The sequence below is a fragment of the Nerophis lumbriciformis genome, linkage group LG19 (assembly GCF_033978685.3).
Source record: "Nerophis lumbriciformis linkage group LG19, RoL_Nlum_v2.1, whole genome shotgun sequence".
Taxonomy (NCBI): domain Eukaryota; kingdom Metazoa; phylum Chordata; class Actinopteri; order Syngnathiformes; family Syngnathidae; genus Nerophis; species Nerophis lumbriciformis.
The window spans coordinates 28,025,518-28,041,738 of record NC_084566.2 but is presented as its reverse complement, the minus strand read 5'-3'; the positions used below and the strand labels follow the sequence as shown (position 1 = coordinate 28,041,738).

The following is a 16,221-nucleotide window of genomic DNA, read 5'->3' as shown; positions in this document are numbered from 1 at the left end:
CAACCACAACAATAATGAACATATTAAGTTAAAGTACCAATGATTGTCACACACACGCGAGGTGTGGCGAAATTATTCTCTGCATTTGACCCATCACCCTTGATCACCCCCTGGGAGGTAGGGGGAGCAGTGAGCAGCAGCAGTGGCCGCGCCCGGGATTCTCTCTGTTGTTATTGTATAGGTATTCCTATTGTGCAGGTGTATCTAATGCTGTGACTCTTATCCATTATTAGGGTGCACTGGGAGTTTATTTAAAAGAATGTTGGATATTTAATATCATTTATGTTTATGTTACCAGACCACAACACAGGCATTGAATGATGTCACTTTTAATTAATTGCACCTGATTATATTGAAGACTGTTTTTTTTATTTAGCTACTAGAGTCAAAATATTTTTTTAAAATCAGTGTAGCGGTACACCGCAGCAAATTACAACCACAACAACAATGAACATATTCTCTCTATTGTTATTGTATAGGTTTTCCTATTGTGCAGGTGTGTCTAATGTTGTGGCTCTTATCCATTATTAGTAGGGATGTCCGATAATGGCTTCTTGCCGATATCCGATATTCCGATATTGACCAAACCCTTAAATACCGATACCGATATCAACTGATACCGATATCAACCGATACCAATATATACAGTCGTGGAATTAACACATTATTATGCCTAATTTGGACAACAAGGTATGGTGAAGATAAGGTCCTTTTTTAAAAAAATAAATACAAATAAAATAAGATAAATAAATTTAAAACATTTTCTTGAATAAAAAAGAAAGTAAAACAATATAAAAACAGTTACATAGAAAATAGTAATTAATGAAAATGAGTAAAATGAACTGTTAAAGGTTAGTACTATTAGTGGACCAGCAGCACGCACAATCATGTGTGCTTACGGACTGTATCCCTTGCAGACTGTATTGATATATATTGATATATAATGTAGGAACCAGAATATTAATAACAGAAAGAAACAACCCTTTTGTGTGAATGAGGGAGGGAGGTTTTTGGGGTTGGTGTACTAATTGTAAGTGTATTTTGTGTTTTTTATGTTGATTTAATAAAAAAAATAAAAAATGTATAAAAAATTTATAAAAATGAACCGATACCTATAATTAAAAAAACGATACCGATGATTTCCGCTATTACATTCTAAAGCATTTATCGCCGATAATATCGGCGGGCCGATATTATCGGACATCTCCAATTATTAGGGTGCAATGGGAGTTTATTTGAAAGAATGTTGGATGAAAATTTCACCACACTTAGTGTGTGTGTGACAATCATTGGTACTTTAACTTTAACTTTAATATCATGTATGTTTATGTTACCAGACCACAACACAGGCGTTGAATGACGTCACCGCGCTCCACATCCACAGGGTTGGGCGGGGCTAGGTGGCGGCCAGGAGGCTCATCCCCGGTGTCATGGCGTCCTAACAGCAGCAGACTGAATGAGAGCAAAAACAAGCTTTTTTGTCTCCGAGGCCCGACACGCTATCGCCCTTTCCGCGAGCTCACGTCTCCACCGAGGGGCTCGGCCTCGCTTTTCGCCGCCCACGGCCGCCCTCCGGCAGCCAGGATACACTTGAATTTTCAGCGTTAAATCCCGACCCCGACGTGAACGGTGGAAGATGGCCGACCCGGCGGAGTGCACCATCAAAGTGATGTGCCGTTTTAGGCCGCTCAACAGCTCCGAGGTGACCAGAGGAGACCGATATATTCCCAAGTTCCAAGGGGAAGAAACCGTTGTCATCTCGGTGAGTAAGATGTCATCCATTACGACGTGTTACCTATTTGATTGCGGCCCCCGGGGCTCAGTCAGCAGTACGCCATTTTTGATTGTCTTGTGGCTACGGTAGTTAGCACCTTTAGCTTGTTAGCTGTCGTTAGTGAGGCTTGACCCTCTCAATTTGGCCTTCAGGAGTAGGCCAATGGCGCTTCATAAACTGCAAGTGGACTGTATTGTGTTTATAATTCCATATCCTCGTCGACGGTGGTGCATAAAACCTTAGTTTAGATCTTAATTTGTGTCACCAAACGTTAGCCATCGCCGGTAGCCCGGCCACGGCTAGCGAGCTGTCACTCAACAAAGCCTGGGATTCTGGCACCGCATACATACTATGTGTTATGGTGCAACACACTTCAAAACATGTATTAACTACTATATGATTGCTAATATGTTAAAGTACAGATACTAATTTGAAGATGTGGGTGAAGTTTGATTTGACTGTGGCTAACTGGGCTAGCCACTATCTTAGCGGCCTTGGCTAGCTGACCTGTCTTGATTGTTATTTAACCAATGTTTAATTTAGCCACAAACAACAACATCTTTTCATTTAATCACATGTCTACACTGGAATGCTCGTGTTGTAATGGGAATAATCCACTGATGATGACAAAATGAGGATAATATTAACTGTGACGTCTCTTATAGCGTCTTTGACATGGGTGCCCTGTCAAAGTCAATCATATATTTTACATCTAATTTACAACCACGTTGCCATTGGTCAGCCTCAAAGACAAACTATGTTGTCAGGCATAATAATGTCACTGCCTTTGCTTACACTTGCTGTTTTGGTCATATGATGAATTAGTAGTCATCAATGACAACACAAAGTGAGATTGATTGATTGAGAAGTTTATTGACATCTTAAAGAATTGAGTCCATGTAATGCTTTTAAAAAGGCAAATGGATGGCACAAAAAGCCAAAAGGCTTGTTTCCATTGTGGTCCATTAAATATTCATCACATTTGATACATTCAATATTAAGACATATAACCTGTAACATGTATATAAAAATTACGTTACAAAAATGGATAAATGATGTACATATACACAGTATACATGTCAGGTGATTTGAAAAACAATATATACACAAAATAGGGGGGCGGGGGGTGTATATACACTGTGTACATGACACTATGTACCGTATTTTTCGGAGTAAGTCGCACCGGAGTATAAGAGTCACCTGCCGAAAATGCATAATAAAGAAGGAAAAAAACATATATAAGTCGCACTGGAGTATAAGTCGCATTTTTGGGGGAAATTTATTTGATAAAACCCAACACCAAGAATAGACATTTGAAAGGCAATTTAAAATAAATAAAGAATAGTGAACAACAGGCTGAATAAGTGTACGTTATATGAGGCATAAATAACCAACTGAGAACGTGCCTGGTATGTTAACGTAACATATTATGGTAAGAGTCATTCAAATAACATGCTATACGTTTACCAAACAATCTGTCACTCCTAATCGCTAAATCCCATGAAATCTTATACGTCTAGTCTCTTACGTGAATGGGCGAAATAATATTATTTGATATTTTACGGTAATGTGTTAATAATTTCACACATAAGTCGCTCCTGAGTATAAGTCGCACCCCCGGCCAAACTATGAAAAAAACTGCGACTTATAGTCCGAAAAATACGGTACATGTGTATGCACATGTTGACTCCAACAGTGCGCGAAACAGAATGAGTAAATATATTTACACTGTAACCTAGGGCTGGGCTATATGGCCTTTTTGTAATATCTCGATATTTTTAGGCCATTTCACGATACAGGGTATATATCTCGATATTTTGCCTCAGCCTTGAATTAACATTTGATGCATATAATCACAGCAGTATGATGATTCTATGTGTCTACATTAAAACATTCTTGTTCATACTGCATTAATATATGCTCATTTTAAACTTTCATGCAGAGAGGGAAATCACAACTAAGTCAATTTACCAAAACTGTGTTTATTAAACAGTTATTAAGCAGTGGCACAAACATTCATGTCATTTCAAAACAGAAAGTGCAAGATTGTCAGAGACATTTTAAAAAAAGCTATAAGTGCACTTTTGTGCATGATGACACACAAGATATTTCAATACGGCGTGGTTCAATCCCCACCTAGTACCAACCTCGTCATGTCCGTTGTGTCCTGAGCAAGACACTTCACCCTTGCTCCTGATGGGTGCTGGTTAGCGCCTTGCATGGCAGCTCCCTCCATCAGTGTGTGAATGGGTAAATGTGGAAGTAGTGTCAAAGCGCTTTGAGTACCTTGAAGGTAGAAAAGCGCTATACAAGTACAACCCATTTATCATTTATTTATTATAATATGTGTCACATAAAAATGAGCTGCATATCAAATAGTATATGTCCTACGGTGTTGATGTGGAAATAGTTGCTTCGGCATTTAGTTGGTGTGGCACCGAACGGAGATATTGACATGTAAAGACATCTTCCCGCTTGAAGCCAAACCACCGTCAGACGATGGACCCTGTGCTGTTTTTCTTGGGAATTATTTATTCCTCCATTTGTTACCAGATGCGCACCTTCTTTCTCTCGTATTACCACTCAAACCACATCGTTAGCTGTTAGCATCACAGCTAACGTTACCATGTCGCTACCTGTCTGGGAGCATGTGACGTTGCACACGTGACCGTATGTGACGTATGTAAGAAGGTGCACTTGTTTTAGTCTCTGTGAGAAGGAGAGACAGGAAAGATTGAGAAACTCATGCAGTGTAATGCCCGCAGCTAAAAGCAACCGCGGGAGAACGCATACTCGAATATCATCCATCCATCTTCTTCCGCTTATCCGAGGTCGGGTCGCGGGAGCAGCAGCCTAAGCAGGGAAGCCCAGACTTCCCTCTCCCCAGCCACTTGGTCCAGCTCCTCCTGGGGGATCCCGAGGCGTTCCCAGGCCAGCCGGAAGAGATAGTCTTCCCAACGTGTCCTGGGTCTTCCCCGTGGCCTCCTACCAGTCGGACGTGCCCGAAACACCTCCCTAGGGAGGCGTTCGGGTGGCATCCTGACCAGATACCCGAACCACCTCATCTGGCTCCTCTCGATGTGGAGGAGCAGCGGCTTTACTTTGAGCTCCCCCCGGATGACAGAGCTTCTCACCCTATCTCTAAGGGAGAGCCCCGCCACCCGGCGGAGGAAACTCATTTCGGCCGCTTTTACCCGTGATCTTGTCCTTTCAGTCATAACCCAAAGCTCATGACCGTAGGTGAGGAGGGGAACGTAGATCGACCGGTAAATTGAGAGCTTTGCCTTTCGGCTCAGCTCCTTCTTCACCACAACGGATCAATACAGCGTCCGCATTACTGTATGGTGAGCAGCTCTTATCAAGTATTGTGGAGCATTTCCATGGAAGCATTGGTGAGTGAGAAGGCAGAGTTTATTCAATACGGAGATTTATCGGGAGCCAATGGAGTTTATGGAGAATCAAGGTTATGTGATCAAACTCCTTGTCAGGACCCTGGCAGCACTGTTCTGAATGTGTTGAAACTTTTGAAGGCTTCTGCCCGGGATCCCGAAGCGCATGACCGCCCAAAAGAGACAAAAGGCGATAATTCTCAGATGAAAGTAAACAGTTTCGGATAGGTGTTGGACATTCGAATCAAAAGGGAGGTGGTGGTCAATTTTGACACCCAAGTTGGTAACACAGGAGGAAGCGAGTGTGGCATGGCCAGAGAAACAGATGTAACTCACAGAAAGGGAACAGAGTTGGCGGGGGTTGCCGATTCTTCGGTTTTGGTGCTGTTTAGCTGGGGAAAATTCTGTGACACCCACGACTCCATCTCCTACAGGCAGGAGGTGATAGCAGCAGGGGCGAAGGATAAATCCGCGTCCAGTCTCACATAGAGCTGAGTGTTATCGGCATCGCCATGGAACGACATTCCAGATTGGTCACCAGTCAATCACATGACACGTACTGTATATACAAACAACCATTCACACCTATAGAGATGATTGTTCAGGTAGCAAAACATTCAAGATTTTGGGTATTGGAGGAAGCCGGAGTACCGGTAAAAAATCCAAGCAAACACAGGGAGAACATGTAAACTCCACAACAGAGAATCAAACCCAGGTTTTCAGTCTTTGAGGCAGACGCCAGGTTTAAGTAGACACAATATTTTTTTAACCATGACATAATAATGATAATGGATTAGATTTATATAGCGCTTTTCTAGACACTCAAAGCGCTTCACAAAGAAGTGAGAACCCAGCATTCATTCACTCCACATTCACACCTGGTGGTAAGCTACATTTGTAGCCACAGCTGCCCTGGTGTAGACTGACGGAAGTGTGGCTGCCAGTTTGCGCCTACGGCCCCTCCGAATTAATTCATTCACCAGTTTGAGCGCCACTGGGGCAAGGATGAAATGTCCTGCCCAAGGACACAACGGCAGTGATTTGGATGGCAAGAGGTGGGGAGCGAACCTGCAACCCTCAAGTGTCTGGCACGGCTGCTCTACCCACCACGCCATGCCGCCCCCATACTTGAACCTTTTTAGTAGTTCTATAAAAAATTATGGTTAAACATTAGGTTTCCTGAATGTTTTTATGGACTTTTAGTTCTCACCTTTGGTTCTCACCTTTTTAAAAACACAGCATCATAAAAAGCAATCCTCATGGTGCTTCACACTTTAAATGTGTGTCAAAGTGAATCAAAGCCTCTTGGTATTGAAATATAATATAGCAGGTGAATCAAAGCAGTAAAAAGTACTGTTGGAAATTGACTTCAGGCATCTGACTTCATAGGACACTTGCAGTCTGTGACCATCAGACCCGGCCCGGCCTAGCCCAAATGCTGCCGGCCTGAGTGTAAAAATGCCAGTGCACTTTGTGGTTGGAGCAAATGGTGTGTACATTGGCGATCTGACCTAAACAAATTCAACACTTTGTATTAGTGTCCATTCACGACCGCAATACAGGCCTGCTGCTAAAGCAGCTCCTTGACTAATCACAGCTGCAGACATGGAGTCATCTTTATTTTGAGCCATTTCTGACTCCACTAATGAAAAAGTCCAGGATGTACAGTACGACTGCGTGTCTTTACCACTAGGGAAGGCTTTCTGCAGGAAAATGTGACGCAAAAACTTAACATACTTTCGAGTAAGTCTCAACACTTATTATTTTTTCCTGTTCTTCAACGAAATTATTCTAATGGATCGTCACTTTAGGCAAGAAAGCTAAGAAATACAAACAGCTGTTTTTTGTTTTTTGTTCCTCAGTGTGACGTGAGTGTAATGCTGTGTGCGGTATAACGATAGTACATAGGGATGCAAGCCACTACCATTTCCTGCTTCTCAAGGCCAATACCTATTGCTAATATATATCAATTATATTTTAAATCTATATTTGCCTCTAGTTTATGCACCCCTAGAGGTAAGACATACTCAAAATAAGGTGGATATTAGATTAGATTAGACAAACTTTATTTGTCCACACAAATTGTTCCACACAGTAGCTCAGTTACAAAGGATGGAAAGTGTAAGGATGGAAAGGATAATTCAGGTTTGAAGTAGACTAAAAATGTACCGAAGTACCAATATGAATATAACATATGTAATATTCACATATTATATATACAGTATATAATATATACTATGACAAACCGTACCTGTAGATTTGTCCTAACCAAGTATGACACCACTAAGTTAGAGGTAATATCACAATCATAAATAAGTAATGAATCTTATGTCCTGATTTCCATTCATCAGTATGTGCAGGAGTGTGGCGATCACGTTGTATTTTGCTAGTAAACATAAATCCCCCAAATAGTGGCAGTTAAGAAGTACAAATTGTTGCTCCAGAGGGTCTGCTGCCGAGAGGTCCCAGTGTCTTTAGTGATGGTGGTGGGCGGGGTCTTCTGCATCGCTGATATCGCTGCGGTCAAGTGTATCACTAATTTGGCTATATTGTTTTATCTGTTATCTCTGATATGATTAGGGTTTAAAATGTCTGGACATATGGTGTAGAACTCATATAAAGAAGAGCAGCTGGGTGTCTACCTCCTCCATGCCCACCTGAGTGGGCGAGTCGCCTCTAACACTGAGAACCCCAAGGCTAATGTTTGCTAGCTCTGACCAGTGCAATTTAATATCAATGAGGAAATTGCATATCGCTTTGGTCTTACGGTCATCTCTGGCAGGCTGTTTGCTCTTATTGGATGCTGCAGCAATGAAAACGACCAACAGCTTTTCTTTGTGGTAGCTTCTTTGCTGTTGGAAACGTTTCGTGGGATTTCATAGCATGAATGCAGGCAGCATTTTGGGGTACAGGGCTGTACAGTACAAGCATTTCACTCACATATGCGCCTAAAAATAAATTGTGCGACCAGAAAGAATAAAAAGGGAGCACGCGCGCGTGCGAGTACTGATTTCAACCCTAAATGATAATTTAGCTCCTAAAAGAAATCCATACAAAGTGGATCATATTATAATAAGAGTTTGGGAAAAGAAACATTGTCAGCAGACCATACAAGCGCTATATCAACCCACTGCGCATTTGCTCAGCGCATACATGATCACGTGCACAGTATCGCTGCTGTCGTAACATGCTAGTTTAGCTGCTAGTCAAACAACTAGCCAGTCACTGCAGATGTAATTTCAGCAACTAAAGATACAAACTTGATAGTAAATAAACCCACATTTCCACTGCTTGATGTTGTGCTCGTTCATGTCGATGGCGTTTTAACGTTTAAGGGATGTGCTGTAATGAAATTAGTAAACGTACTCCGTTGGCGGTGATTAAAAATACTTTGAATGTTGGTCGCAATTTTGTTATGCTCAGACGGCCTTTCACGTACTGTACATGCTGGCCCTTACTAAATAGTAAGCAGGGAAAGGAGAGAGTAAAAATGACAGTGAAGAAAAAAACAACAACCTATTGCTGGTCAGCAGACTATATTGCAGCTTCCACTATTGACGATCAAAGGAGCGATAGTATCCTAATATCCTCCTTATGCACTCCTTTCACTTCTACTGTGCCTGATGCAAAATAAGTTCCTCTACAGCAGTGGTCACCAGCCTTTTTGAGCCCAAGATCCCCAGTGTCAGCCAAAAAAACAAATCATGACCTCTCTTCATAAATAGTTAAGTCAGTTATGATTCACTTAATGAAATTAATGATATATCCTTTTCGATAGGTTCAAGAGATTTATCATAATTCTTCTTCTTTGTACTTTGTAAACACTTGTAGTTTGAACAGTTTCTTAAACTGGATCATATTGTTTGAGTTCTTTGCTTAATCCATTCCATAATTTAATTCAACATACTGAAATGCTAAAGGTTTTAAATGTTGTACGTGCATACAAATGTTTTAAATTACATTTTTCTCTCAGGTTATATTTGTCCTCTTTTGTTGAGAAGGATTGTTGTACATTCTTGGGTAGCAGGTTATAGTTGTTAGGTACACAATTTTAGCTGTTTGCAAATTTACCAAATCATTAAATTTTAATAGTTCGGATTTAATAAATAAAGGGTATGTATGTTGTATATATCCCACATTATGTATTACTCTAACTGATCTTTTTTTGTAACACCGTTAGGGAATGAAGTGTATCTCTAGTTATTTCTCCATAATTCTGCACAATTACTCAGCTATGGTAACACTAGCAAGCAGTAGAGCATATTAAGTAATTTTTAGTTAAGTACATATCTTGCTTTATTCATTATACAAATATTTCTTGCCACAATTTTTTTTTATACAAGATTTCTCCATCTATTATTACTCCCAATAATGTGATGTATTTTACTCTTTCAATGTCTACTGTCTATTTGTATTTGTTTGACTTTCTCTTCTACTCTTACCAAATATCAATATTTTAGTTTTACTGAGATTCAAAGATAGTCTGTTTTTGTCAAACCATTTTTTTATTTGTTAATTTCTTCTCTTAATATTTGTATTAGCTTTTGTGTGTTCCCTCCTGAAAAAAACGCAGTCGTGTCGTCTGCAAATACTAACTTTTAAGTCTTTTGTAACTTTACAAATGTCGTTTATATAAAGATTGAACAATGTTGGTCCAAATATTGACCGTAAGATACATTTAGCTGTTGACATATGTTCACCCATTTTTATGTAATGCTTTCTATTGGTTAAGCATCTTCTTACCCAGTTTAAGACTAGCCCTCTGATGCCATATTGCTCCAATTTATTGATCAAAATATGATGAATAGCGTCAAGTGCTTTAGTTAGATCCATTAAGACTACTGCTGCACATTCTTTACCATCTATTGCATTGGTGATCTCTTCCTTGATTTTAATTATTTCCATTGATGTAGAAATGTTATCTTTGTATCTGTATTGGTTCTCTACGAGTGTTCCACTTTTGTTAATGAATTTGTCCAATCTGTTGTTGAATAATTTTTCAATCATTTTCTAGAATTGTGAAAGTAAAGAAACAGGTCTGTAATTTGTAAATAGGTGTTTGTCTCCAGCTTTTGCTATTTTCATTTCATCTGAGAATGTGCCAGTTTGAAATGATAGATTGTTATATACGTCAATGGTTCTGAGATTTCTTCAATAACTATTTTTTTATCACTTTCATAGCAATTCCATGAATGTCAGTTGAGGTCTTGGATTTACATTTCTTTACAATTTTGATTATTTCCTCTTCTGTCACATTATTAATATGTATATATGTACGTATATATATATGTGTGTGTGTGTGTGTGTGTGTGTGTGTGTGTGTGTGTGTGTGTGTGTGTGTGTGTGTGTGTGTGTGTGTGTGTGTGTGTGTGTGTGTGTGTGTGTGTGTGTATACAGTCGTGGTCAAAAGTTTACATACACTTGTAAAGAACATAATGTCATGGCTGTCTTGAGTTTCCAATAATTTCTACAACTCTTATTTTTTTGTGATAGAGTGATTGGAGCTCATACTTGTTTGTCACAAAAAACATTCATAAAGTTTGGTTCTTTCATTAATTTATTATGGGTCTACTGAAAATTTGACCAAATCTGCTGGATCAAAAGTATATTTGGAATATTTAGGAGCGAGGACATTTGACGACTGGATTTGTTGCACAGGTGGCATCACTGAGCTGATAGCGGCCCATTCTTTTACGTGTTTGTAGAAACAGTCTCTCTGTGTGTGTGTCTGTGTCTGTGTGTGTGTGTGTGTGTGTGTGTGTGTGTGTGTGTGTGTGTGTGTGTGTGTGTGTGTGTGTGTGTGTGTGTGTGTGTGTGTGTGTGTGTGTGTGTGTGTGTGTGTGTGTGTGTGTGTGTGTGTGTGTGTGTGTGAAAACTTAAATTGCATGTAAAAGTCAATTGGAAAATTGTGGCCAATAAATGTGTGGAAGCTTTATAATCCTACTGGTCGACTAATCGTAGGGATAGTCGTTGACTCGTCGTTAGTTTCAGCCCTAGGGTCAAACATTAGCCATGGTGTCATATGTACTGAAGAGTGTTTGTGTTGTCTGTGTGGGAGTTGTAGTAAGGGCGAGGCGCACACACACGGGCTGCACAGTGAAACAGCTGCTCCTTACGAAAATGTTTCAGTCCTCAAAGTCAGTTTGATACTGTGTCCTTTCTTCCCTGTGCTCTCGTAAAAAAAAAAGAGAAACAGGAAGTTATCTGCTCGTGCGTCCAGGTGAAGCCATTCACTATGCTTGGATGTGAGCTGCTGATGTGTCACCTTGTGTATTGCCTCGCAACAAAGTTCACTGAGATTTCTCTCAATGTGCAACGTGACTCATGTTTGAATGGTATCATAACAAAGCCATCGGGAAGCGGAGAGATAATGCTTTATACCATCCCTCTATTAACTGGGGCATCAGCTTCGTGCAGACGTTATCACGTGCACACAGCATCGCTGCTCTCGCGACATGCTAGCTTAATTGCGAGCAAAACAAATAGCCAGTCACCGCAGATTTTATTTTAACAACTATAGATACGAACTTGATAGAAAATAAACCCATGTTTCCACTGCTCGATGGTGTGCTCATTCATGTTGATAGTGTTTTAATGTTTTGAGGACGTGCTTTATTGAAACAAGTGAACATACTTTGTTGGCTTTGTAGCGGTTGGCTACGGGGCTGCAATTGCTTTTAACTTGGTGGTGGGACTTCAAAGACATGGATGAGAAGTGAGGTGTAATTTGAGGGTTAAAGGTTGTTTGCGACTTGCCCAGATAATAAAACAAAGTTTGAACTTGTTGGAGTGGAGCGCTGCGTTTTTTTTTAATAAAGAAAGACATACTGAGAATCTGTCTGTGCCTTCCTTGGAATGTTACAACACTTTTAAATGGCGGTCGCTGTTTTGTTACACTAAGACGGCGTCTGCGCATACATGCTGGTTCTGACGGGATATTATGTAGGCAAAGGAGAATGCAAAATTGACCCTGAAGAATAAGAAACAAGCTATTATTGCTGGTCACCAGACTAGGATTGCAGCTGTATTTTCTGCTTCCATTACTAATCATCAGACTAGCAATAGCAGGCACATCGGTTGCGGTCAGAAATGTTTTGTTTGTGTTAAAATCAGCACTTCTATTGGTCTTTTGGTACTAGTTTTCAATAGTATTCTACTAATTTATTTTGGTGTTATTTATGTTGTTACAAAAATGCTATTTTATCAGAACTGTGTATGGCATGCCCTTGTAACAGTTTTATTTAAGTTCAGATGCATTTCCAACATAAATAAATATATCTGTTTTTATAATCATATCATACCATACCACCAGCAAATTAATTCAATACAACATTTAAAAAAAAAAAAGAATATAAGAACGACAAAGAAATACACATTTTCAAAAGGGCACAGCTGTTTGCAACTTGCTCTGTTACATTTTTCAAACAAAAATTATAACAAGAACACCACCAGCTCGCTTATGTTACCTATAGTAGTCATTACGTGCTAAAATCCATGCATGGTTTATTGTAAATGGGTTATACTTGTATAGCGCTTTTCTACCTTGTAGGTACTCAAAGCGCTTTGACACTATTTCTACATTCACCCATTCACACACACAATCACACACTGATGACGGGAGCTGCCATGCAAGGACCTAACCATGATCCATCAGGAGCAAGGGTGAAGTGTCTTGCTCAAGGACGTGACTGGGGATCGAACTAGGAATCCTCAGGTTGCTGGCACGGCGGCTCTACCAACCATAAGTGGTCAGGATATACAGTCGTGGTCAAAAGTTTACATACACTTGTGAAGGACATAATGTCATGGCTGTCTTGAGTTTCCAATAATTTCCCACATTCTTATTTTTTTGTGATAGAGTGATTAAAGCACATACTTGTTGGTCACAAAAAACTTTCATGAAGTTTGGTTCTTTTATGAATTTATTATGGGTCTACTGAAAATGTGACCAAAACTGCTGGGTCAAAAGTATACATACAGAAATGTTAATATTTTGTTACATGTCCCTTGGCAAGTTTCACTGCAATAAGGCGCTTTTGGTAGCCATCCACAAGCTTCTGACAAGCTTCTGGTTGAAATTTTGACCACTCCTCTTGACTAAATTGGTGCAGTTCAGCTAAATTTGTTGGTTTTCTGACATGGACTTGTTTCTTCAGCATTGTCCACACGTTTAAGTCAGAACTTTGGGAAGGCCATTCTAAAACCATAATTCTAGCCTGATTTAGCCATTCTTTTACCACTTTTGACGTGTGTTTAGGGTCATTGTCCTGTTGGAACACCCAACTGAGCCCAAGCCCCAACCTCTGGGTTGATGATTTTAGGTTGCCCTGAAGAATTTGGAGGTAATCCTCCTTTTTCATTGTCCCATTTACTCTCTGTAAAGCACCAGTCCCATTGGCAGCAAAACAGGCCCAGAGCATAATACTACCACCACCATGCTTGACGGCAGGCCTGGTGTTCCTGGGATTAAAAGGCCTCACCTTTTCTCCTCCAAACATATTGCTGGGTATTGTGGCCAAACAGCTCAATTTTTGTTTCATCTGACCAAAGAACTTTCCTCCAGAAGGTCTTATCTTTGTCCATGTGATCAACAGCAAACTTTAGACAAGCCTTAAGGTGTCGCTTCTGAAGCACAGGCTTTCTTCTTGCATGGTAGCCTCTCAGTCCATGGAGATGCAAAACACGCTTGACTGTGGACACTGACACCTGTGTTCCAGCAGCTTCCAATTCATTGCAGACCTGCTTTTTGGTGGTTCTAGGTTGACTCTTGATCATCCTGACCAATTTTCTCTCAGCAGCAGGTGATAGCTTGCCATGCACTTTATACTTACGAACAATTGTCTACACAGTTGCTCTTGGGACTTTAAGCTGCTTTGAAATGGCTCCAAGTGACTTTCCTGACTTGTTCAAGTCAATGATTCGTTTTTTCAGTTCTGTGCTGAGTTCCTTTGACTTTCCCATTGTCGCGTTTGTAACCCGAGTCTAATGACTGCATCACATGAGCCCTATTTAAATGGGCTCAGAGAAGTCAACAGGTGTCGTCAATCATAATCACTCACATGAAGTTAAGAGGCCATGCCATGAAGCTAATTTGATTTGATTGAAACTTTTCTACATCACCATAATTGATCATGTGTGTTGCTGTATGTATACTTTTGACCCAGCAGATTTGGTCACATTTTCAGTAGACCCCTAATAAATTCATAAAAGAACCAAACTTCGTGAATGTTTTTTGTGACCAGCAAGTATGTGCTCCAATCACTCTATCACAAAAAAATAAGAGTTGTAGAAATTATTGGAAACTCAAGACAGCCATGACATTATGTCCTTTATGAATGTAAACTTTTGACCACGACTGTATGTGTGTATGCCCACAACTAATCGCCACAAATAGATTGCAGTCCATGTGCGGAAACACTGCCTGATATTAAGTACAAAAAAAACTTCCACATGACTTTGCAGTGGCAATGTCCAACAAAGAAACCTAGTATTTTGGTGAGAATCTGGATAAAGGTAAACTACCAAAAATGATCTGCACCAACATTCTATTTTTGTACATTTTTAGGATTGAAAAATCATGGTATGGTTGCCAAATACTTGCATAGTCCCTACATTATATATTATTAATGTGGCCAAAATTGTGCACTTATGAGTTGCATTAATGGTTAGAAGATGCTTTCTAACAAGACAGATAATTTTGTTATTTTCCCAGTCACCATCTGTTATGTGGTCTAAACATTTTGAATGGTTTTGCGTGTCAGAACAGGTACATGTTTGCGATAGTAATGATGAGCAATAAATACTGATATGAGCCAAGTGTGGCTGCTCTTCATGTTCCTGTCAGGCAGCACGGTGACTTTGACACTATATGTTTACCCAGAGTTGACATAAAATTATGCCATTAAACCTGGTGCTTTACATACTGCCTGTTTGGCATTTAAGTCACACCCAGCTTGATGGAGACAACATGGAGTCCAAACCTACAAAGACCAGGCATCCCAGATGTCTGCTATTTAGCGGAATTCCGCTATTTTTCTAACCAGAGTGGTTTTTTTTTTTCAATTTCCATATAAAACCGCTAACACGGCCGCTCTCCGGCGCACCGTGGTTAATAGCTGGCTGCTTAGAGCAAGCCAGGCTAGCAGGCCGAGTACAGCCTACATTACCTGACTTGTTCAAGTTTTCCGGCGCACCGTGGCTAGCTGGTCGCTTACACCAGATTTCCACTAAATGCAAAACAGCCGCAGACAGGCTTCAGCACGGGAGGGGGCCGCCCTCTGCCGTCTGGGAATTCCACCGGCAGTCTGTTGCGGTTACGTCATGCAGCAAAACAGCGCAGACTTTTACGACATGTCGCGAAGCTGGGCTTAATCATGTGTTAAGGGAATTAGTAATAAAGCCAACCACAAAAAGTTTATTCTGACCTAGAGAAGCAGAAGCAAATCAACTCGGTCCTGCCTTGAAAACAACACTTTATTTTTTGCATCGAGCAACAATATAACAGTAACAACATCCCTGGTGAGCGTGTCACAACAACCACTCCCTTGCTTTCCATGTTTCTGTATCAGCTGATATTTGACACAGGCTTCCATATCCCCATTAGCTGCCCTAAAAGTTAAAAGTTAAACTACCAATGATTGTCACACACACACTAGGTGTGGTGAAATGTGTCCTCTGCATTTGACCCATCCCCTTGATCACCCCCTGGGAAGTGAGCGAGCAGTGAGCAGCAGCGGTGCCGCGCCCGGTAATCATTTTTGGTGATTTAACCCCCAATTCCAACCCTTGATGCTGAGTGCCAAGCAGGGAGGTAATGTGTCCCATTTTTATAGTCTTTGATATGACTCGGCCGGGGTTTGAACTCACAACCTACTGATCTCAGGGCGGTCACTCTAACCACTAGGCCACTGAGTAGGTGGCCTGTGCATAATTGAGGGCGGCATGGCGTATTGGGTAGAGCAACCGTGCCAGAAATCCGAGGGTTGCAGGTTCGCTCCCCGCCTCTTACCATCCAAAAATCGCTGCCGTTGTGTCCTTGGGCGGGACACTTCACCCTTT

General features: G+C 40.7%; 1 protein-coding gene across 3 annotated transcripts in view; it reads left to right on the top strand.

Annotated features, from left to right (window-relative positions):
* The first annotated feature begins 1,394 nt into the window (after positions 1–1,394).
* LOC133618572 (kinesin-1 heavy chain) overlaps positions 1,395–16,221 on the top strand; it is a 40,268-nt gene continuing 25,441 nt past the window's right edge. Inside the window, exon 1 of one of the 3 annotated variants that reach the window (XM_061979057.2) lies at positions 1,395–1,762. In XM_061979057.2, coding sequence (XP_061835041.1) covers positions 1,637–1,762 — 126 coding nt within the window. In that variant the 5' untranslated portion in view covers positions 1,395–1,636. The remainder of the gene's footprint in view (positions 1,763–16,221) is intronic. The other 2 variants (XM_061979058.2, XM_061979059.2) reach the window with 2 other exon arrangements.